This window comes from Labrus bergylta, chromosome 10, assembly GCF_963930695.1.
Source record: "Labrus bergylta chromosome 10, fLabBer1.1, whole genome shotgun sequence".
In the NCBI taxonomy this organism is placed as follows: domain Eukaryota; kingdom Metazoa; phylum Chordata; class Actinopteri; order Labriformes; family Labridae; genus Labrus; species Labrus bergylta.
Window position 1 is genome coordinate 20,293,894 of NC_089204.1, and position 22,012 is coordinate 20,315,905.

General features: G+C 38.5%; 1 protein-coding gene across 2 annotated transcripts; it reads left to right on the forward strand.

Annotated features, from left to right (window-relative positions):
- The first annotated feature begins 2,610 nt into the window (after positions 1-2,610).
- On the forward strand, positions 2,611-21,391 carry LOC109987924 (G-protein coupled receptor 26-like). Of its 2 annotated transcripts, XM_065959743.1 has the most exons (4): positions 2,611-3,774; positions 4,657-4,770; positions 5,768-6,068; positions 21,270-21,391. In XM_065959743.1, the coding sequence occupies exons 1-3, from the start codon at positions 3,104-3,106 to the stop codon at positions 6,042-6,044; spliced, it is 1,062 nt and encodes a 353-aa protein (XP_065815815.1). In that variant the 5' UTR covers positions 2,611-3,103; the 3' UTR covers positions 6,045-6,068; positions 21,270-21,391. The 2 variants fall into 2 exon arrangements, with proteins under 2 accessions (XP_065815815.1, XP_020494858.1); XM_020639202.3 differs by lacking the exon at positions 21,270-21,391 and having other exon boundaries at positions 2,613-3,774; positions 5,768-8,369.
- The last annotated feature ends 621 nt before the right edge of the window (positions 21,392-22,012 follow it).

Sequence of the window (22,012 nt, forward strand, 5' to 3'; positions counted from 1 at the left end):
CCAGAAAATGATCCTGCCATCAAAAACTTGTGAAATGGAGATAATGACATACATTAATCCTTCATAATGAGAGAATCCCTCTGCACCTTTAAGAAAAAGCTAAAGACCCATCTCTTTCATGAATACCTACTAACTTAATGATGATGGTCTCGATATTATTGATGATGATGATGGTTGTGACGATGGTTTTTGTTTGATAGCTACGACTTATAAGATGGTTTCTATTAGAGCTCTCAAGAACTGCCGTCAATGTTGTGCTTTGCCTCTGTGCAATGCCTGTCAGCACCTGTGTGTCCAATCGGACTCAAAGCTGATCGTCTGCTCTTACTGACATTGTTCCCTTTTTTCTAGATCCTTGCTTGTGTTGTACTTACTCTCTGATGTACGTCGCTTTGGATAAAAGCGTCTGCTAAGTGAATTGTAGATTGTAGAATAAGCTAAGTCAAGATAATGAGGAAATAACTTAAATTAACAGACTATCACAGGAAAACAAGAGTTGTTATTTCGAGACATTAAGATAAGTATGCGGAGGCCTCCAGAAAAGAACTGGAAATTACTCGTTATCGCAGGACAGTATAGTCAATCAAATGTTTGTGCACATATCAACCCAATTCTTCCATAGTTATTAATAATATGTTGAGAAAAGTCTTTTCTACAGGTATTCACTGCTAGGGTTAGCAATAGCATTGTCTATTACAAGATGTAGAGACTCCAGCTGAATATCACCTCTGGCAGTTTGCACTTTTGTAATTTGTGCTAAACAGAATTTTCTCATTACAGGAAACAATTAAAATATCTTTCATCTTAAAGCTCCTGTGAGGAGTTTCAAAGTGGTTATGGAAAAGACTGAAAATCATTCTGATAACACTTTATGACCTACAAAAGCAAAAGAGCTCATCAGGGACAAAAGTGATTATTATTTAGTTTCTTTAAATATCATTAACTGCTGCCATGGGGTAGGTGCTACAGCTTTTTATTTACACTATTCACAGAAAGTATGCACAATGTAAGAAATGTTTTAATGGTAAAAGGAATGAAGGCAAGATGTTTCTTCAGGAATCACATCTTTAACAATTGCACAGAGCTGAGTTCTCTTTATAAAGCAGATCAGTATGAAGTCTGTTTAAAGCATCCTGAACCACATCTGACTTATCAGCAAAATTACACTGAAGGGTATGAAACATTGAAGTTCAATTAAAGCCACTCTTGTTGATGGATGTAACATTTTTAAAAAAATTAAAAAGAATACATTTCCTCTTTTCCTCCTACCTGCGTTTTCAACCCTGATTAAAAAAAAAGGCACAACTCTCAAACCGGCATGTTTACATTAAACTCCAAGTTTGTTTCCTCAAAAGGTGTGGGTGAAAGCCAGGTATAGAGTCCCATCAGGTAAAGAAATCCAGGGGACAGGCAGAGAATCATCAGTCTGTGGTTCAGGCAGAGGGTCAGACAGGCAGAATAAAAGCTTGAGAGCCCAATGGATGCACACATTGTAGCACGAAGGTCGAGTCATCACTAGATTTTTGGATTTTTGATTGTATTCACCTATCCTTAAACAGTACTCAGCATCACCTGTTGAATGATGATAAATCGTTTTAAGTGCACTTTGTGTTCTCCAGGTGAAGTACATAAATCGGGCCGGACAGGAGACGCATCGCCTGAGGTTGATTTTGAAGGTCATTCACGACAACACTGCCTTCCTGATATTCTCTGCTTTTAATCAGTTCACATAAGGAGAAGTCAAGTTTTAGGCAACATCCTCCTGACGGAAAAGGACTCCAACGTCCTTACTGATGTTGATAGACAAACAAATACATTTTACACTAATGTCAACCTCACATTTGTAAGTAGTGATACTTTTATTTTAATAGTGAGCCATGATTTGTCTGTAAATGCATCAGGATTTTCTGCATGCTGATAATCTGCTTTATGTAGCTGATGGTATGTTTTTGTTCCTGCCTGATCTGAGTGAATTTTACAATGTAGAATACAACAGATGACAGGATGATCAAATATCAAATATTTTCTTCTAACTTCATTGACGTCAACAATTTGCACTTATCCGGTTATGGATACTATTCTAGTTTATTGAGTGCAGATATTCATGCAGTCCAGTCCAGACAACTTAGAAATAATCAATATTTCTAAGTATAGTTGAAGTAAAAACGAATTCCTGGCTAAAGCACATAATGCTCTCTCTGCAAAGTTGGAGGCTTTGGAGGCTCATCATGTCCCAAAAAATGTGCTACTGCTGTACTATGGAATAACTCTCTGTATATATTATGTAGTTATAAACTGCATATAAATGCATATAAATCGACATAAAGCGCCATACTTTAAGCATTGAACTGATGATCTGGGTTTTCATCTATCGCAATGATGTCTGGAGATGTGCGAAACTGTGTGCTGCTGAGAAATCCTTAATGAGTTACTATGGTGATGTGATTCAATTTTTCCAGACACTGACTTAGAGCAAAAAACGTATAACATAATTTCTATTTTGATCTTCACGAACTGGATCTACGTCTCTATTAGCACAGCACATCTCATTAGCGGGACTGCTGTGGTCAACGTGATGCTCATGACATCAGCCTCACCAACAGCCACGCAATCGTGCGTCGTGCTTCTATTTTTACACCTGAAAGCTATTTATGAACAGGGGGTGTACACGTGCTTTAGAGATGGATGATAATTCAATATAAGAAGCTGCAGAGATTGACAACTTGAATTATTTTAATATCCTCTTCAAAGCTGACAGCATGTCAGCGCGCAATTGCGCAGCCAGGAAAGCCTGAGCGGAGACCTACTGGGCTGCTTGAAAACTACCGCAGCGCGTCACCAGAAGAAACCTCCTGTTGTCACTACATTCCCATGAAACGGAATCCCAAATGTACGCATGCTTATCTGGGGAAGGTTCTCTCTATGATTTCGCTTTGACCTAATCGAGGACGCCGTTCGAGCTAGGTTCATGGAAAACATTTGATTCTAGGAGAAAGTGTGCGTTGCAGTATATGGGAATGTACTGGCTGCAACTCACGATGACAGTTTGCATCAGGACTGCGGATGCACTCGTCAAAAGTGTGGATATTTAAGACGGGGCACCATGGACGCAGCAGACGTAGCCGCTTCCGTGTTGGTTTTGGGAATTATAATCGTGTCGCTGCTGTCCAACGTTGTGGTGCTGATCTGCTTTCTGTACAACCCGGAGATCCGCAAACAGGTACCCGGTCTTTTCATCCTCAACTTGACATTTTGCAACTTGTTGCTAAGCGTGTCCAACATGCCTCTAACTCTCGTCGGGCTCATCACCACGGGCCACCCTGGAGGCAGCGTCTTTTGTCAGATAGTGGGATTCCTCGACACTTTTCTCACCACAAACTCAATGCTCAGCATGGCAGCTCTCAGCATCGATAGGTGGGTGGCGGTGGTGTTCCCGCTGAGCTACCACTCCAGGATTCGGCACCGGGATGCAGTGATCGCGCTCGGATACACGTGGATACACTCTCTTTGCTTCTCAGTGGTGGCCACCTGCCGCTCCTGGGTCGGGTACCACCACCTTTACGCATCGTGCACCCTCTGCAATGTGAGGGCGAAGGGAGCAGGGATGCAGTTTATCCTTTTCACCGTGGCTCTGCACTCTCTCACTTTCCTCCTCACGCTCATCGTGTTGTGTGTAACCTATCTTAAAGTGTTGAAAGTTGCGAGGTTTCACTGTAAACGCATCGACGTGATCACGATGCAGACGTTGGTGCTGCTTGTGGATATTCACCCCAGGTAAACAACCATTACAGATAGCTTACGTTTATTTCGAGCCATTTGTCCTTAATTGCAATTTCTGTGTCTGTTCCGTTTGTTTGTTTTTTTCTCTTAAAGTAGTTTAGTGGGAGCATTTTGATCATTTGACAAAGCATTGAAGGTTAAAACGTTCTGTGTGGAAAGATGATATAATACCTGCTCATCACATCTTTATCATCATTTATAGAGGATCAACAGGAGATTATGGGGGATTTTCTGTTCTTCGCATTGCCCAAACAGTGCTGAATCAATGAGATGATGTCAAACCATTTTCTGGCATTTGCTGCTGTTATTTGTTTTGTGTCATTTAACATTTACTATTTGAGGACAGGATTGAACAAGTACAACAATATAAAAAATTTGAAAACACTTTAAAAATATGAACTTGGATAATGGCCTATGATTCATATTTTTTTACAATTCATTTTCAAGTTATTCAGTTAATTGAGAAAAATGGATTTTAAGATCAAATGGAAGTTGTTAGAAACATGTTCAACTTTAATTTAAAAACATACAAAACACAAAGTTTTGGGGCATCCCTCTAAATGATTACAGGTGACTGGGAAGTCATAATGTTTGATCTCTCATCAGGGCAAGAGAGGCCTTTTAAAATGCTTCTTTAAATTAGTTTTCTGTCTTCATTGAGACAAATAATAAGCCCTAACTTTCAATTTCTGTCAATTTACAATACTAACATTTGTTCACGAAAAAACCTGCATATTAATCCTCAGAGTTTTGGCGCACAGTTCACTGCTTCCTCTACATCCAATCCACATGTTTTCTCTGTGGGCCGCTCCATATTGTCTGCGTGCCTGTGATGCTGCCTCCAGGGTAGATAACGCTACCTGTGTGCTTTGGCAGTGTGCGGCAGAAATGCTTGGATGAACAGAAGCGGAGGAGGCTGAGGGCCACCAAGAAGATCAGCACGTTCATCGGCACATTTGTGGTGTGCTTCAGCCCTTATGTCATTACAAGGTGAGAAGACGATAATGGTAATGTATATAGTTTTGTTTGTGTGTGTGGGGGTGGGGGGTATTTGTGAAATATTTAACAACATATATTATCAAAACATGTGAAAAATGGGTGCTTTGTTTTTAAAGTCTTTTAGTTTGAATCCTACAGCGATATTTCAGTTTAATTCTGCACATCTAGTCTCTGCCATGCACAAAAAAAGGTGACATCTTCCTCGTTCAGATGAACAGGTAGAGCTGCTCTGCCAACACTATTTGACAGAGTTATTCTGGGCTTTCACTTACCTTCCTGTGGCTGCTAATGCGGTTTGTCTTAGCTTATCGCCCCTCATATCGACAACAATCTTTTTTTTCTACAATGCTGCCTTGGCAGGCTACACATTCATACTGTAGATGTTTAACCGCTCCCTTCTCCTGTGTCATAACTAATTGTTTCTACACACAGCTGTAATCCTTGTCACTGAGCCTCAACGACTCGGGTGAAGAGAGTGAGAGGGACAGAGACGGAGGGAGATAACAAATGAGTCAGTGATGCTATCACTGGCTCTCATTAGTATAAGCCCCAGTATTAGTGGTGGCATCCTGTCAGAAGCTGTTAGAATAGGGGGTTTGGAAATGGAAAGAAAGCACAGTAGGAGCTGTGTGGTGTGGAGACCTGTTGGAATTAAGGATTTCACATTCATTATATCATGAACAGCAAAAGAATGCCGTCTCTTTGTCTTTGATTCAATTTGATGTAAAGAAAAATGATTTGTCTTAAAACTAAAAAAAGGCCTGAAGCAAAAAAAGAATGCCACCCATGAGTTCACATTCAGCAGCACAGTGGTGACATTTCAGTGAAGTGAAATGATGACATTTTTACAGTATAACAGCACTGGGGGAGGGCCGCTTGCTTTACATTTCTTCTACTCTAATTACACCGATCTAAGAATTGGCTCTTTTTCTTTTTTTCATGCAATGTGTGTGACTTTTTGTTCTCCTTTTTGCTTTATTTGAGGTAGAATCGTCGAGCTCTTTGCTCCAGGGCCCATAAGCCCTCACTGGTGCGTGCTGTCCAAATGCTTGGCCTACAGCAAGGCAGCAAGCGACCCATTTGTCTACTCGCTGCTCCGTCACCAGTACAGGAAGACGTGCAGCCTGCTGGCTAACAAAGTCCTCAAGAGGAGTCAGCTCAACTCATCCTCCCTCAGGATTGAGAGCAACGCAGGGAGGAGCAGCAACAACGCAAACACAACCAACAACATCCAACCGCCCACCAACAAGCCAGCCGGACAGTGAAGGATGCTTTAAGAGACAATCAGGGTAATTTCTCTGCTGAAAGTTCTGATTTTACATCTGACGCTCATGAGAAAAGGGGTGTGCTATACGTAAACTCTGTTTGATGGCGTCACATCAGGGTGAACAAGCCTAATTGTTGAAGGACAAGACTGGCAATATCCTGTATTTTTTTTACTGTAAAAACAAAAACCATGAAAGACCAAAACCAAAATCCTAACATATTCCCTTCCTGCCCGTGGCACTCATGCCCAAGAATAGCTGATCCTACTGTGGGGACATAAAAGAACAAATATCAACACTCATTAAAAATAGGTAAAAAAAAAATGTTATAACAGCTGGGTACTGTAGTTTATTTACAAACGTTTCTTACAAAGTAGAATAGGTGAATTTTTCAGCTGCAGATCTGGTACATCAGGGTTCATGGGATTAGCTTAAAAAAACATGGCCGTGTTCATAGTGATAAAGGAACATGTCACCCATTCAAACAGTGTGTGACTTATAGATGTCATTTTCATCTTTTGCGATGAACACTGAGGAATATCATACATTCAGTTGTATACATTCAATGAGAGATAGACTATCAACAGCCTTATTTTAAATTGAATTGTATAGGTTTTGTGTGTATTTTGAAGTATGCTACAGTTTTTTTTATCTGTAAAGACAGATATGCTCTAATGAAGGTTTTTGTAGCAGACTGGTTTGGTTCAATTTGGTTCAATTGTTTCATCAGTGTCTGAAATTCCAATGAAGACTAAAACAATATATTAAAACAATGTAATAAAACAAACCCCTGCTCCAAAAATGAGAACCCAGGAGCCTTTTATGACGACACTCTCTGCACCGAATATGCGACCACACAGGTCGGCTGTGCATTGATTTATTATGACCCCTAATTTAGAGTTACATGCCATTTTATGTGGGCCATAATAGTTAAGACGTGAGAAAAAATCCAAAGTAATTGGGTTTAACTTGTATAGCGTTTTTCTAGTCTACTACTAGACTACTCCAGCCCTTTTTGCACCACAGATCACACTTACCCACAGATCACACTTACCCATTAACACCACATTCACACACTGAAGGCAGAGGCTGCTGTGGAAGTCAGGTGACATTTAAAAGTGATACAGTGATAAAGTCCATCAGATTTAGCGGTCAGAGGAATGGAAGTGTAATCAAACACAAGATTTACACCCAAGGGTCCAGTTACATGTCTTTTTTCTGTGTGACAGTTTTCCAAAAACTTGCCTAACAAAATGTAAGGTAGACTGGACTCTCTTTATATTTGTACAGTGCATCCCGATAGACAGACACTAATTAAGCACTATTTTGTTTTCACTGAGACTCTGCAGGGTTATTTTTCAATAACTGCCAAGAATTTAAGTTGTGCCACTAAACCATTCACTGAAATGTCCCACCAGAACCAAACAGTTATAATTCTATATCAATATTCAATCATAACTTCTGACCTCAATATTAATGTGTTGGCCTTTAAAAAACAGTATAAGTGTTATGTAGGGAAATAAATGATTTGGATAGTCATATTGTATCAAGAGAAGTGCACTGCACTGATGTTGTAGCTATGAGGCCAGAGTTCTTAAGTGCCTTTTACACTTTGAGCTCTCTGATTCAATCAACACTCATCAGAGGAAACGACTGACATCATGTTCATTTCTTGGTAATCTGTGTTGTGGTTGAGCGTGACGATAGAGCCTTTTCATGCAGTGAGGTAAAACTTAGGAGTAGTGTTTATTGTGTGATATCACAGAGTATTGTTGCATAGGGAAAAACAGGTTGAACTATAATTTGAATGTGGTAGCAACTGTTCTATGATGTGTTGTTAACACTCCAGGCCATGTGAGCACGGCTGTGTGTTTTATGGGTTGTACAACTTATTCATTTGGAAATCTTTTCTATTTACTTTATTGTGAAAGTATGCAGCCTTTAAAAGGCATACAAAGTATTTATTTTTGTCAGAACTGTATTTGATTTTTGCTAACAATGTTTGTGATTTTATTGCAATAAATGCTGTGCATTTTGACATTTTAAGAACTTACAAGGTATCTTCTCAAACACTTTTTAATGTCTGTATGCATTGTTATATCATTTTAAAGGATACATGAACAGAACATTTATGCCTGAACAATCTTCTACCAAAAGACAAGCCTGCCAAATCTTAACACCTTTATTCTCCCACGCTAATTAAGTCAAAGAGAAGGAATAATTAATTTGAGAAATCATTTTAGATGTGATCCACCCACCACTGCTGCTGTTGTTGTGGCAGCAGAACAAAGAATTTTTACAAAAGCATCAGGGCTGAGAGTTAAAGGCTTACTTAATTGCAGAGCTTCTAGAAGGAGTGGGAAAAGAAGAAGAGGAGGTGAGAAACAGAGAAGGAAGTAGGCACTAAGTCACCAAGTTGAGGCAGCTGTGGCAGTGCAAAGAGATTCTGCAACACTGCACCCTCCATCCTCCTAACCCTATCAAACCTGGCAAACTCTGTGTGCTAAAAAAAATTCCATTCTGTCTCTGATAAAAATAATTGTGCTTTCAATGGGTTTTATTTCTCCAATCATCACAAGGCCAAAATCTCCGTTTATTGGATCCATGCATTCACAGCTCACCAACCAAGGCCAATTAGTTAAATCTATTCTGAAAGTTTGGAAGAATCCCCAGTCTGGAGGTGTGTGTAATCTCCCTGGGAGACTTAGTGAGTGGGTGAGAGGCAGACACAATTCTGCCATAAACGAAACCCTATGTGCAGACCTTGTGATTATTCCTCAGCATGTAGGAAGTACAAGAGAATGAAGCAGGAAGGCAGGGGAGATGAGCGCGGTGGCTGACCTCAAACAAACATCAAAGACATGAGTTGTTCTCCCAGTCTTACAAAGCAGAAGTCCTCTGCATAAAATATGATCAAACACCGTTTAAGGTATAATTTCTCATTGGAAATGCATTTTTTGACGCCTCAAAATAACACAAAGATACACAAGGTACCCTTCTGGGAAACACCGGGCTCTATACAAACTGTAATGTAACCCTTTCATGAAAATATTAGACACTCAAGCTGCTAATAGAAATGAAGTAGAAATACAGGTAAAACCATCTCACTGCAGAGGAGATGGACAATGAACGGGCCAATCATCACTGAGCTTCTGACCAGAAATAGGGATCAAGCCCTGTCTGAAATGTTGTTTTTTTTAAACACATTTCAAAATGTTTGCCCTAACCTTGACGGTGTTTTGTTTTTAAATGTTACCAAATGCACTTTTGTTATGTATGGGAAATGACAGACCCTTCCTTGAGAGTCCGTAGGTGCTGTAAAACGATACATGGTACGTCTGAATGGTACACCAAAGGCTTTGATATTTGACGATCTGGCAATCGAGCGTATTTGACCAGTGAATAGACAGTGGTGAATTTTCCCTTGTTTTAAACAAATTTTTTAAAGCATGTGCCTAATAAATCAGGACCAATCATTTATGAAGCAAAGAGAAATGGAGATTAATTAATTGGCAGTTTACTGAAGTAAAGAAACAACTGCCATATTGTCCTGATAGTCAACAATTTCTGATGTCACCCATCCATAATTGCTTCATATGGTCAGAAGCAGAAACACTGAGTTACATGAGAAATGAATGATTTATCACACTGAGAAAGCTTAACTGAGTGTCTAATTTTCCATTTGCCATCAAGAGAGCGAAACGTGTTTACTGAATCACCCTTGTTAGCTCATTAATCATAATGATGGATAGTAGGTGAATCTTGATCACAGGCAAAAACATGACAGACCTCGATACTTATGTACTGCATAGTAGGCTTAATGTTGTTTTTTTATCGTCTCATTTAATCTCAACCCGTTTCTTTAACAGCAGCCAGACAGGCTTGTTCCAGCTTTTCAACACAGGGAGCACAGTAAAGAACTCTCTACTGGTATTGATGTTCTGTGAATCATGGGAAAGTTTGGACTACATGTCATGGTATTCCCCATGCCCTCAAGCAAACAGCCTACACTGGGCGGGGGGGGGGGGGGGGGGGTGAAAAAAGACCATCTATTTCTGTCCAGGAATGCTGTGTTTTTTAAACTCTGAACTAAAAAAAAAAAATTTCAGCACAGTCTTAAGAAAGGAAATCTTGTCCCTCTAATAGAGAGGTTAGTGGACCTTTAAGGACTTGAGTCTGGACTAAAGTATTTTAATTGCATACAATGGTTTCAAGGGCAAAAATACTAATGAAGACGAACAGTCAGCAGTCCAATTCTCACCGAATGTCCAGACAGTCAGGTCCTGTTATTTTTTAGACTTCCCATTTAACTTTATGTCCCCCTAGAGATTTGTGTAGGACATGTAACTATTGGAAATACTCAGTTTTGGCTGGGAGAGGCTTGGAGGAGCTTAAAGGAGGAGGAGGAGGAGTCTCTCATGATGGTCGCTCTTTCTGGGTCAATATCAATGTGGTATGTGAAAGCACAGCAATACAAACCCACAGCAGTAAACATTACACAGACAGTAAAAAGTATAAAGCAGAGAAACTCCACTCTTTGTGAACAACGTTATCAACACACCAAGCTTGATGTGAAAGAAGTACCTGGTGAGTTCTCACACCCGCTAACCCAGACTTAATGTGAACTTGTACTAGTGTGCTGGCAGGAAAAGTCCAGAGAAACAATTTGTCGTTTTGTTTTGTGACATGCAGCCCAACGTCGCAATGTCAGGAAATATTCAAGAATGCATTGTGTATGAGAAAGTAGCTTCTGACCTTTTTCACTACCAATATCTTGGGGAGAAAAAACAACGTGTAACCATAAAAACTTGTGAAAAGCTCAATGTCTCTAAAGAAGGAGTCAGTAGCTTTCTCCTCAAAGATAAAATATAGACTTCTACAAAATGAAAGCCCGCTTGGGGGACTTCATCCTCCATACATGGGGCGTGCGCCCTAACCAATGCGCCACCAGCGCCCCTGTCTCATTATTGATTTAGATTTTTTGTTTGACTCTGCTACTCAAGCTGGCAAATATAATGAATGTGGACCTAGTGGCAAAGAAGAGAAAATATCATCATAGTGTGGCAAAACGCCATGCAGATAAAGCATGTTCCAAAAAAGGGTGGACCTTGGGTTGGCTTTCACCCAAGCAGCTTGCCTTCCCTCTGTTGGACTGGCAGGTGCTAAACACCAGCAGATAGCTTGCTAAACTATAAGCATTTCCATTACAACAAATGTAACAACCTCAGGTAGCTTGCAGTGTAGGTACAGTCAATGTACACGCTAAGTCCATGCTAAGAGGGCGATTAAACAAACGTTAAGGTTGGGCTGCACATTTCGGATTATCACATGTTCTATTGTGTTGCAGATGAGTAAAGGAAATGTCAGTCCAAATATGATCAGCCATGCCTCCACAGTCTTGAGAAAAGGTTTAAGAAGCAAAAGTAGCTCTTTTTGGACCGGTTATTCTCCTTGTTATAAATGACTTGGATCATCTTTTTGTAAATGTTTGACAGGCCTTTCAGCTTTGACATTATATAGGCCTCTGCATTTTACAATTTAATATCCTTAAAGTCTGCAGTTAAAAAAATGTACCTTTTGTAATATGTTGCATTTTATGTATGGTACTATGTGAAGGTTGCTTTTTTTCAATTCCACTTTTGGCAATCCATTAATTTGAATCTATTCATATGCCATTTAGAGATGAAATGAAATCAGATTCCTCCCATTCTCCATCCACGCACCAATCATCACGTGCTGGTTTTCACCTCAGCAAAAATAGATAATCACCTGGCTGCACTCTGCGCATGTCATTGTTCACCGCTCAAAGCAATAAAAGGTACTTATTACTTAACCCAATCTGACCTTTACCTGAATAGATTACACAGATGTTCAGCTATACGATCTGAAGAGAAACCACTCCAGCATTAGCTGCAGAATAATAAACAGATGGGTTTAAATATATGTATGTGAAATGACATGTTCTGTCGTGATGACACCTTTCACACATTTCACATTGTGCCTCCATGTTAAAGATTGTCTTCTTCATATTTAGGCAACTTTTCTGTACATGTCTGATATATTATGCATGAATGCGGTATAAAGAGAAAAAAAGACAGATATTTTAATAGTAAAGAAAAGATCAGGCTTATTTGGGAGATATAAAAAATGATTCTTGCATTACTCCTGCAGCTGCATCATATCTTTCAGTAAGCAGAAACCCAGGCTTCTCCTCGCTGCGTGTGTGAGTCACATCCACAGCTGAGTAATGCTGCCCTGAATCAAACAACAGCATAACTTCAGGGCAGGGAATGCTGCTTCACTTTGTGCTTAAAAATAGATCAGAGGATCATCAAAATTCAGGAACAGAAAGCAGGCACATTAAGGTGTACCCACAAGGCTTTTATTAGCATTTGAATACAAAGTAAAACGGCTTTTTATCATCAGGAATCAGGAGTATTTTCAAAAGTGTTGTCAATAGTATCCTCCACTGCCTCACTTACTATGCCTGGTGTGGATGCAGCAATGTTTTGGTGACTTGGCTCCTAAAGCTGCTCTGCATGCTGACAGTGAGTGTGAAACGTGACTGGCTTCAGTCTTCAGAGTGCGTCATTCAACCTGCAGCTGTTGTAGTGATCAGATTACTACAGCTGGAGATAGTGTGGAATTTAAGGTGAGATGGTTCAAAGGGAAACTCTTAGTTGATTTTAAAAATCATTAAAACACCATGAGAGAAAGTCAGGATTTTTTAAAATGAATGTTTATTTCAGTGTATTTTTCAGTGAATATGATGGGTTTCAAGAACAGAGTAAACAATAGACTGCTGAAGTGAAATTTAGATCCCATGTAGAAAATAAGCCGTAGGATTTGATTTATCTAAGTTGATTTTGCAGGGCTTGTGTGGGAGGCAGTGAGATAAATATTCTGCTGCAGCATGTCATATACAGGGAGACAGATAACTGTACTTTAGATTCAAATATGGTTTGGTAAAGTGTGAGAAATGCCTGTTCAAACAAGATCTGTTTGTGTAAGACCAGTTCTAAAACAACTAAAACCAAACAGAAAATGCAGCCCAGAAATTTAATAAGAACTGGTCTAAAGAGTCCTGATATATCACCAATAAGGCCAAACAGATATTTGCAATTGAAGTGCACCAAATGATGTCTGGTGTTGTCAGAGTCTTTTTCTACCTTCTTGTCTCCAGTTAGCATGCAGTCCATGTTTAAGAGTGCTGCACAAGGCACATATTCACACAGCTGCCTCCCACTTCATTGATGGAGCCATGCACGCAGAATACCAACTTAAAGAAAAAAATCGATGAGCTGGACTCGACAGTGTTTCAATTTAAATGAATCACTGCTGAGTCATTTCTTTCGCCTTGTTTGAGCATACAAATGTGTTTTTTTCTATAAGAATTGTTTTTGATCTCCAATCCATTTACAGCTACTTTGCTTAGTTCCCCAATATCAAGCGAACAGTGTGCGCCTTTGCCCTGGGTCATTTTGCAATCAAACCCTGAGATAAACCTCAGGCTATAGTGCTGATGCTTTGAAATACATCTGACAGGTGATTCCACCTTTTTCATTACCCTGCTGTCAGCCACAGTGAAGGCCATGTGTGATAAAAGAAAATGTGCCAAAAAGATCCCCTCTGACATGAGATACCATTAGAAATCCCATCGGACAATAACTGAGAACGGTCACATATAAACTGACACTTTCTTTTTAAAGGTGTGTTTGAGTTAAGAGAAGAGGAAAGGTAAAGACTCCTCTCAGGGTTGTGTTTTATTCTAAAGGATGTTGTGCAGAGTTTAGTGACCAGGGAGAAAAAGACAGAATATCTGCTAATGCTGAGCGGCACAATGTGTTGAGGAAAGGATGCACCAGGATGTGACAGATTATGTTCAACTCATTCAATACTTTCAGCCACAGAGGAAATCTAACAGAGAAATGCAGGGTGATTGTCATTATAGAACATGGAGAAAATCCAATGGGAGGGATTGGGAATCTATCAAAAGGATAGAGAACACAAATGATCCTCGCAATTATTGTTTCAGCCAGATAAGAGCCTGTGGCTTAGGCAAAAAAAAATCCATCAAGTTATTTCATTGGAAGAGAAAAGAGTTGCGGACAAAGGAGCCACTTTTGTGGAGAACGATGGTTACACGTGAATAAGCCGTTCTTACAGAGGTCAAATGAGCAAGACAGCTCCTGTCCTGTGAATATAATTACTGTCAAAAGAAAACGCAGATAACAATTACAAAGAGGGATCTATTATTGCAGATTCCTCTCTTGTAATATCACTGATGTAAGAGCTTTAAGAAAAATATCAAACCAAAAAGAGAGAGGACCTGAATTTTAGACAACTCAGTTTAAAAGACACTATTTTAGAATACATTATAGTCACGTTGTTATTGCTCAATTTAGTGAAGAAATGATGCTAAGAGCCTGTTGATGTAGCTGCTGAGTGCAACTTTTAATGTTGTCAACACTGGTGGAGCGGTGCAGTAATAAGCGATGTCACTGCCCCCTGAGTGTCTGCAGGATTCTGTCTGAGTGCCCCGGCTTCCGCTCACAGCTCAAACACATGTGGGTCAGAAGAACTGAAAACGGTGGGTGTGATTGCGTTGTCTATGTGTCACACTTATTAGACTGCTGACAGGTTCAGAGTAAACACTGCCTCGACCCTGACCAGGGTAAGTGGGCACAAATAATAGGAAAATGGAACCACTTCAGAGTTTGAAAATGTCACCCTTTGCCTTTATCTGTGCGTTTTGGCCTTTCATACACACGCAAACTGCATTTGAGATCACAATGCTGTCACTTTTTGTTTACTTGAGATTAGGGTATTTGCAGACGCAACCAAACTAGTGCTAATGTTAACGTTGCTAACTGGACTTTTTACAAGCCTATGAATACATGACACAGATGCTCTCCAGCTGTGTTGACAAGCAGAGGCGCCTGAATGGACAACTTTGTAAAAAAAAAAAAAAAAAAAGGTCATTGCAGAGGAACGGTGAGAAAATGTTCGCATGTCATCGTTTTTGACTTGGCATTTTTATGACAGCTGTAACAGTGGGTTTTGTGTTTTCATGGGAAAAGATGTTTTTGAGATCTTAGCATGCGTGGATGGGATTATTTTTTTTAAACGGAGGAAAAATACCTGCCTTCATGTGGACTTGGTGTAAGAGAAGGAGGATAACCTAAATTCTTCTGGAGTTCCATACAAAATTGTACATATTTGTTTTTTAGAAAATGATGTTGGCATCTATTGTATTTGGTAACAAATATTCATCGTCATCAGAGGGGGAATTTGGACAGCATTGATGGTCAGTTTTACTTTAGTGCCACGGGTAGATAAAATCATCCTGCATGATTTCTAGACTGTTTATCCCTTCACGTTGTCTCCAGTATCACCACAAGGCTGACACTGGTTTTTGAAAATAATGTTTCAACAACTTTGGGATGAATTGTCTTAAAATATCATGTGTATATGAAGTGTTCATTTTCATCCTGAAGTCGGAAATTCAGAGTTGCCAGTCAAATACGTCATCACGAACAAACCCCTGATCCGGAATTCTGGCTCCAAAACTCGGAGGAACTTCAGTTCAAATTCATCATGGCTGCTATGTGTATCCCCAGACTTTCGACCACCAACTATCATATGTGTGATGTTAAAACAGATACTCATGAGGCGATCATGGAAAAACACAAAATACTGCATGTATGTCTTCACAAGATTTTTTTTTGAGTACTAGATCTTTAAAGTCCTGCAGCATTTTAATCCACATTGTTTTGAAGTCAGAAGTCAGATATCTTTGCAAGAGCAAAATGTAAAAATCTGAATGCAACAGTGACTTAATAAAAACATCTATTAAGAAATTAATTATTTCACACAACTTTTACAAAAAAATGATCAATATTATTGCAGCTTACATAATCCACTTTCAATGCATTATAAATTTGATTTGATTATAATTTGGGACAATCTAGATGATTGAGTCAGAGATGATAAAAGCAGATACGATCCTTACACACACACAGTGCTATGGTGAAAAGGCTGACTGTGGCTCAGGAGGTAGAGCGAGTCTTCCTCTGCTCTCACAGAAAGTAGTTTGATCCGGTTTCCTCATGTCCACGAGAGAAAGTGCAAAACAAAGAACCCCAGTAGCTGCTCACCGATACCAATGTCTGTTTGCAAAATGTGTAACAAATACGTATTTGGCCTTTTACACAAAGGTAAAGTGTGCTGTCCTGCACAACCTAAGAATAAAACATAACCTGAGTTGCCATGGTTACCCATGGTGACATGTAGGTGTACCAAAGGAGAGGTGCAAATTTGAATAACTACTGTTGTGTTAGAAATCAGAGTAAAAAAAACGACGCCAAATCTTTAAAGAAAATGTGAGAAGCAGCCAGGCAACTGTATGAGTTTGAGATATGATTCATATTGTTCGGTATTTTTTAACCGAGAAATCATTTTTAGAAAGGACAGCAAGGATTCAGAGCTTGTTACCTGGTGTACTTCTTATGCTTAGCACATTGATGAAGAAGAGTGACTATGAGGAAAGTGAAAGTGACAAATCAAAAGTTAATCACACTGACACATCTTACAAAACTTAATTCCACATAGTTGTGATTTTAGGATTTCTTAATGAAAATGTTCCGTTCTGTTAGTGTGCAACATTGTGGATATTGTGTTGCTCACTATATGGTGGACACATGTAGCTTTTAGCACATCAGTATTTACAAAGAGGAGGACGTATTTCTTTGTAACACTGAAAGGGAAAATGTTCCTACACAAAAAGTAGAACTTCTAAATGTTTCCAGGATGAAATAAACAACAGTGTTTCTCTCGATTGTGCATTCAAATGAGGCAGCAGGATGAGTTTCCTCTTGTTAAAATTGAAGTCATAGCACAGTTGAACCATGACTGATTGTGTTTGCTCATGCCCAGTTGTACACCGACATCACATTATCTCCATCACACTTTAACTTTGTGTGTCCCTGCTGGTTTAGAACCAGACATGACACCTCTTGATGTCGCTAACTGTTGCTGCTGAGGGGAGGGGATGTGGAAAGACATCCAAGTAGAGTCAGGCCTCTGCTAAAAAAAAAAAAAAAAAAAAAAAAAAAAAAAAAAGGCTGCTTCAACCGAGCACTAGATGTTTGTGTTTTTTTCGGAGTGAAAAAAACAAACAACTTGACATGTTATAAGTATAGCATGATTTTTAATTTTCAAACTCATGATAATCTCTTATTATGAAGAACAGAGAGAAACAATGTATGAATCCTTTTTCTGAATCAGGTTTAACCACTCCTTCACACTTTGACAGCACCATTATGAGATTTTCACTTAATCAATTGTAAATGTTAAATGTAATACTGGGATTAGTGTAAATCATATGTATCTCTTTACAGACAGTCCTTTCCTTTACTCCCCTTTTATGTGGACTAATATGTTAAAATCATCTACACTCAGACATTTCAGATACATCATGCAGCAACGTTTTCAAATTCAAGATGTGTGTATTTGATGTTCTGGCTATACTATCTAAGTCAAATATATAGAAGTTCAAACTGGCTGGATGGCTTTAATGAGTGTTCACTAGCAGGCTGCTGCTTGTTGAGTCAAAGAAAATAAAATGGACTTTAGTTAGCCTCTGGAGTCAGTTTGTAATGAAGAATGAATTAACAAAGGCTAAAATACATGCAGCATGAACATCATCATTTTATGTCTTAAAGCTTTAACTCCCACCAATATATTTTACCTGTATTTCCTTTTTCCTTTTTTTGGGTGGAAAGGACTAGACTATGTCTGGTATGTTGTAGGTTCAAGTGGATGGACACTAACTGTTTTTTTTCTCATCCAGAAAACCTCTATTTGTTTTGCGAATCTAAACTTATATGAAAAAGCTAATTTACAAACATAACCAACTTACATATTCATCCAAACTATTTTCCAGAATCTAACCAAGTCATGTGTCTCAACCCTCCTTAATTGTATCAAACAGTGATGTCACCAACTGGTGTTATGAGGCCCAACAATGGTGGTGGCGTTATTTATTTATTTATCTATTTATTTGTTTATTTGACATGAACATACAGTAACATTGGTGCTGTAACATTTAATGCACAAGTCCTAGATGCACTGGTGTTTTTATCAAAATGCCTATTTTGCAACACTTGTCCACGGGAGGCTTATAGGAATAACTAAAAGTATGAGATAAGTATAATGATAAGATTAAATCTCCACAAAACTTTCAATCAATCCTGTAACAAACAAAGAGGTGCAGTTTCTTCAAGCCCTTAGCCTCCTGGCAACCAGCTCACCTGTCAGTTAACTCAGCCACGCACCCCTTGTTATTTAAATGTGTAAATCCTAGCATTATTATAATCAAAACATGTGAGTAATAGAAGTGTACAGTTAAACCAATAAAGAAGTTAGCTATATGGACTAAACCAGTTGTTGTACCAGACTGTGAACAGCTTCTTTTTCTTTTTTTTTAAATTGACATTTTCATATGGCTCTTAGAGATCCCTTGAGTGGAGGTACAGAAGCATTTGGCACCCATGCTTCTTTTTTCAATACAAGAGGTTTCTGCTTTTCTCTACATATGTTATTCTGAAAAAAAATATCTTTTGAGAGTTATGACAGTTGAGCTAACCTGTCAAATAGATGAAGGACCAATCTATGACACAATTAGGCAGAATATGAACTTGAAACAAACTTTGCTACAAATTTAAATTGAATAAATAACACTTCAAAACTCTCTCTTAAGAATGGACCCATCCATTCAAAAACAACTCAGAGTGTTTGTGGCATAACAATAATGAGAGTGATTCAGAATCAGGGCTAATTCTGTCTGGTTAGAGTACAGGTGAATAGTCATATAATTGATTAATTGGCATGAGCGCTGAATCATAATTCCAGATGTCTGCAATTTACTGTTCCCAGTAGAGCTTCTGTTGTTGTGAAATTGCAGATGCTGCATGCAGGACATAAAGTGCTTGCTAAAATATGACCTTATTGCACATCATAATTGTGGTTAGAAATGTCTTAATTACTTTCTATTTTTATCATAATGCACATCGTTATTGTTCCCTTGCTGAAACAAGACTTGGTTTTCTTGGTATTTTGTGCACGCCAACAGCTGCTGCAGTAAACTTATGAAAATGGCGTAACAATTTTTCCGTGAAGAGCAAACATTGTAGCTTGCAGCGGCAACACGTCACATAAAAACATAACAGAGTAAGACATGACAATAGTTAGGATGGTTTCCTGTGTGTGTGTGTGTGTGTGTGTGTGTGTGTGTGAAATTTTTCCCTTTTCATTTCTATTACAGTTTGCTCTTGTCATACCCTCAAGGCCAGCCAGTTTTAATTAATCTTTGCTCTTATTTTGACCATGTGTCGTCGGTGTACTTCCGAGGAGAATAATTGGAAATAACGTTAATTGGCATTAAATTAATATCAACACTGAAGCTCACTGAAGTAATTCAAAACTGCTTTAATGTCCGGGCATTGAAACTTTCAAATCACTCGTCTAGCTGAACCTTTTGACAGTGCAACCCCTTGCTTCAAGAAGAAAGTCTGGAAGGGAACTAATTGTGAATTATGTTTATAATGAATACAGTGATTTAATTTTCTAGATATGTGTCAGGCCAGTTCAAAAAATGACTTATTTGTGAAGGGTTAAATCCTTGTTTAATAATAAAAACACAACCCTGCTGGGAAATCTGTGCACCTCAAGTTGTTGCATGAAGACAATATTCAACATGACTGTGAGAGAAAGCATCAAGGTTTTTACTTTTCTTATAATATCTTTAAAGATGCTCCTTCTCCCTCGTCTTCCATTATGTCTTTGTCTCCGTCTGTAGCTTTAAGCTTTTGGGGGCCAAAGTTAACGATTTTGATTCATTGTGTTCTATATTGATTCACTAATCAATGATCTTAAGATGCTCCGAAGCTTCAATTGTTTTTTTATTTTCCAGCAATTTCACAAGGATAATCTCATGAGCCACACAGAATGCTAAACACAATCCAGTAGGGAAATTCTCAAATCGTCACATAATTCCCGGGAAATGTCAATTTCCACCTTTCAAAGTTCCTATAAATTTCCCCCCAAAAAAACCCCTAATTTAAAAATTAAAACAATTTTAAAAGACTTTCCCGAAAAGAGTGATAAAAGCTACTTAAAACGCTTTGAGAAACACTAAAAGAGTTTAGCATCCGAATCAAATGAATTCTCTGTTGACCCCTTTTCAGTATTGACTCAGTGTTTCCAGAAAACTTGAGTTCAGAATCGAACACTGTTCCCATGTATTTATATGAGATGCTGATGATGATGATGATGAAGTTGATGATGATGATTGCAAAGATTATGATGACAGTTCCCAGGTGTTAGTTAAAACTGTGAGACAGTGTGTGAAGAGGAATGATGCCGCTCAAAGGTATGTGTGGGTGCTCAGTTAACTGATCAGTCAAGCTTCTTTTACCCATCCCCACACACATGCACATTCACACACTCTTAAACACGCACAATATGTCCTTGCCAATCAGAGGAATGTCAACCTGTAAAACCTGCACAAGATTACAGGATTACCATTGATATCACATGAAGAGGGCAATCAGCTCATCCTGACTACCTTTCTATTACAGCCTGCTGCTCATGGAGCTTTGTCAAGAGACCAATCACATTGTAAATGAATATAATCAAAACAGCTAAACGAGGAGATATCTGTCGCAAGCCCTCTTTGATCTCCTGTCTCTGATTGTTTGTTGACAATAAATCTGTGTATGTGTAATGGCATAGGAAAAACGTCACCTGTTTGAACTGGATCAAAAAGAATCAGTAGCCATGAAATGGTGAGCACTTTATTTTATTTAAAATAATTACATGATTGAAGAAAATATTTTATCTGTGAAACACGCCATGTAAGGTTTCAGTTTAGGCACAAGGTCTGATGAGGTTTCCTACGCTTAATGGAACAAAATGAAATATCACCTTTGTTACAAACTGAAGGCAAAGAAGTCCCTGAATCAATTTAATGTAGATTAATATAAACCATTATATTTTATTTTTCTGATTTAAACTGATGGGGATCACAAAAAGATTAACCTAAAAGTTTCCATTTCTCCCCTTTTTTCAGCACTTCTTTGTATCTTCTTTGCAACTCTATAACTCTTTGTGACATTTTCAACCCAGTCTGTTGGTATTTGAATCAACGTGTTTTTTTTTATGCAGGGCCTGGGGCCGGTACTCAGAGAAGATATAAAAGTCCCAGAATCCACTCCTCCTCTTCTCAGCCTGCAACGGTGACCTCTCTTTATCTTTGTTAAGCTTTTCCTTTAAACTGCAATAAAAACTAATACCTGCAAACTTCTTTATTTTCTTTTTTTTAAGAAACTATTAGAGATTTTGAGCTTTTGCAAATATTATTCCTGATATTTTTCTGTTGTGACGGTACCAAAGGGTACGTTTTAGTTTCTATTTATTACAAATCTCAGTTTAATGTGTTTCATCTTATATAATACAAACATATATCATCACATCACGTTCGATTAAAACAATGTAATGTTTTTTTTATATTTCACCAGTTAGTTAAAACACTTAAACATATCCAAAAGGGAAATCCCTTAACAAAAGAAAATCAGTTTAGTTCAAGGGATCCCACACATACAAATAACAAATGGTTATTCAGTGCATTATTGCACATTTATACCCTCATCTGATACAGGTTCATGTTGTAGTGGACATATTGTTGTTTTACTGTTCAACCTCATCCAGAAGGATTTTTAATTTCTCAGTTTGGTGAATTGAAAATGTAAACAGTAGACATCATTTTATTCAAAGATATGACGGGAGTGCTGATTACTCAGAGGTTAGTTTATAATTTATATTTGTGTTATTTTCCATGTTAATACTTGCGACTGATTAGAGAAACATATCACGATCACTGAGAGGAATGTGATTGTGGGGGTTAGAGA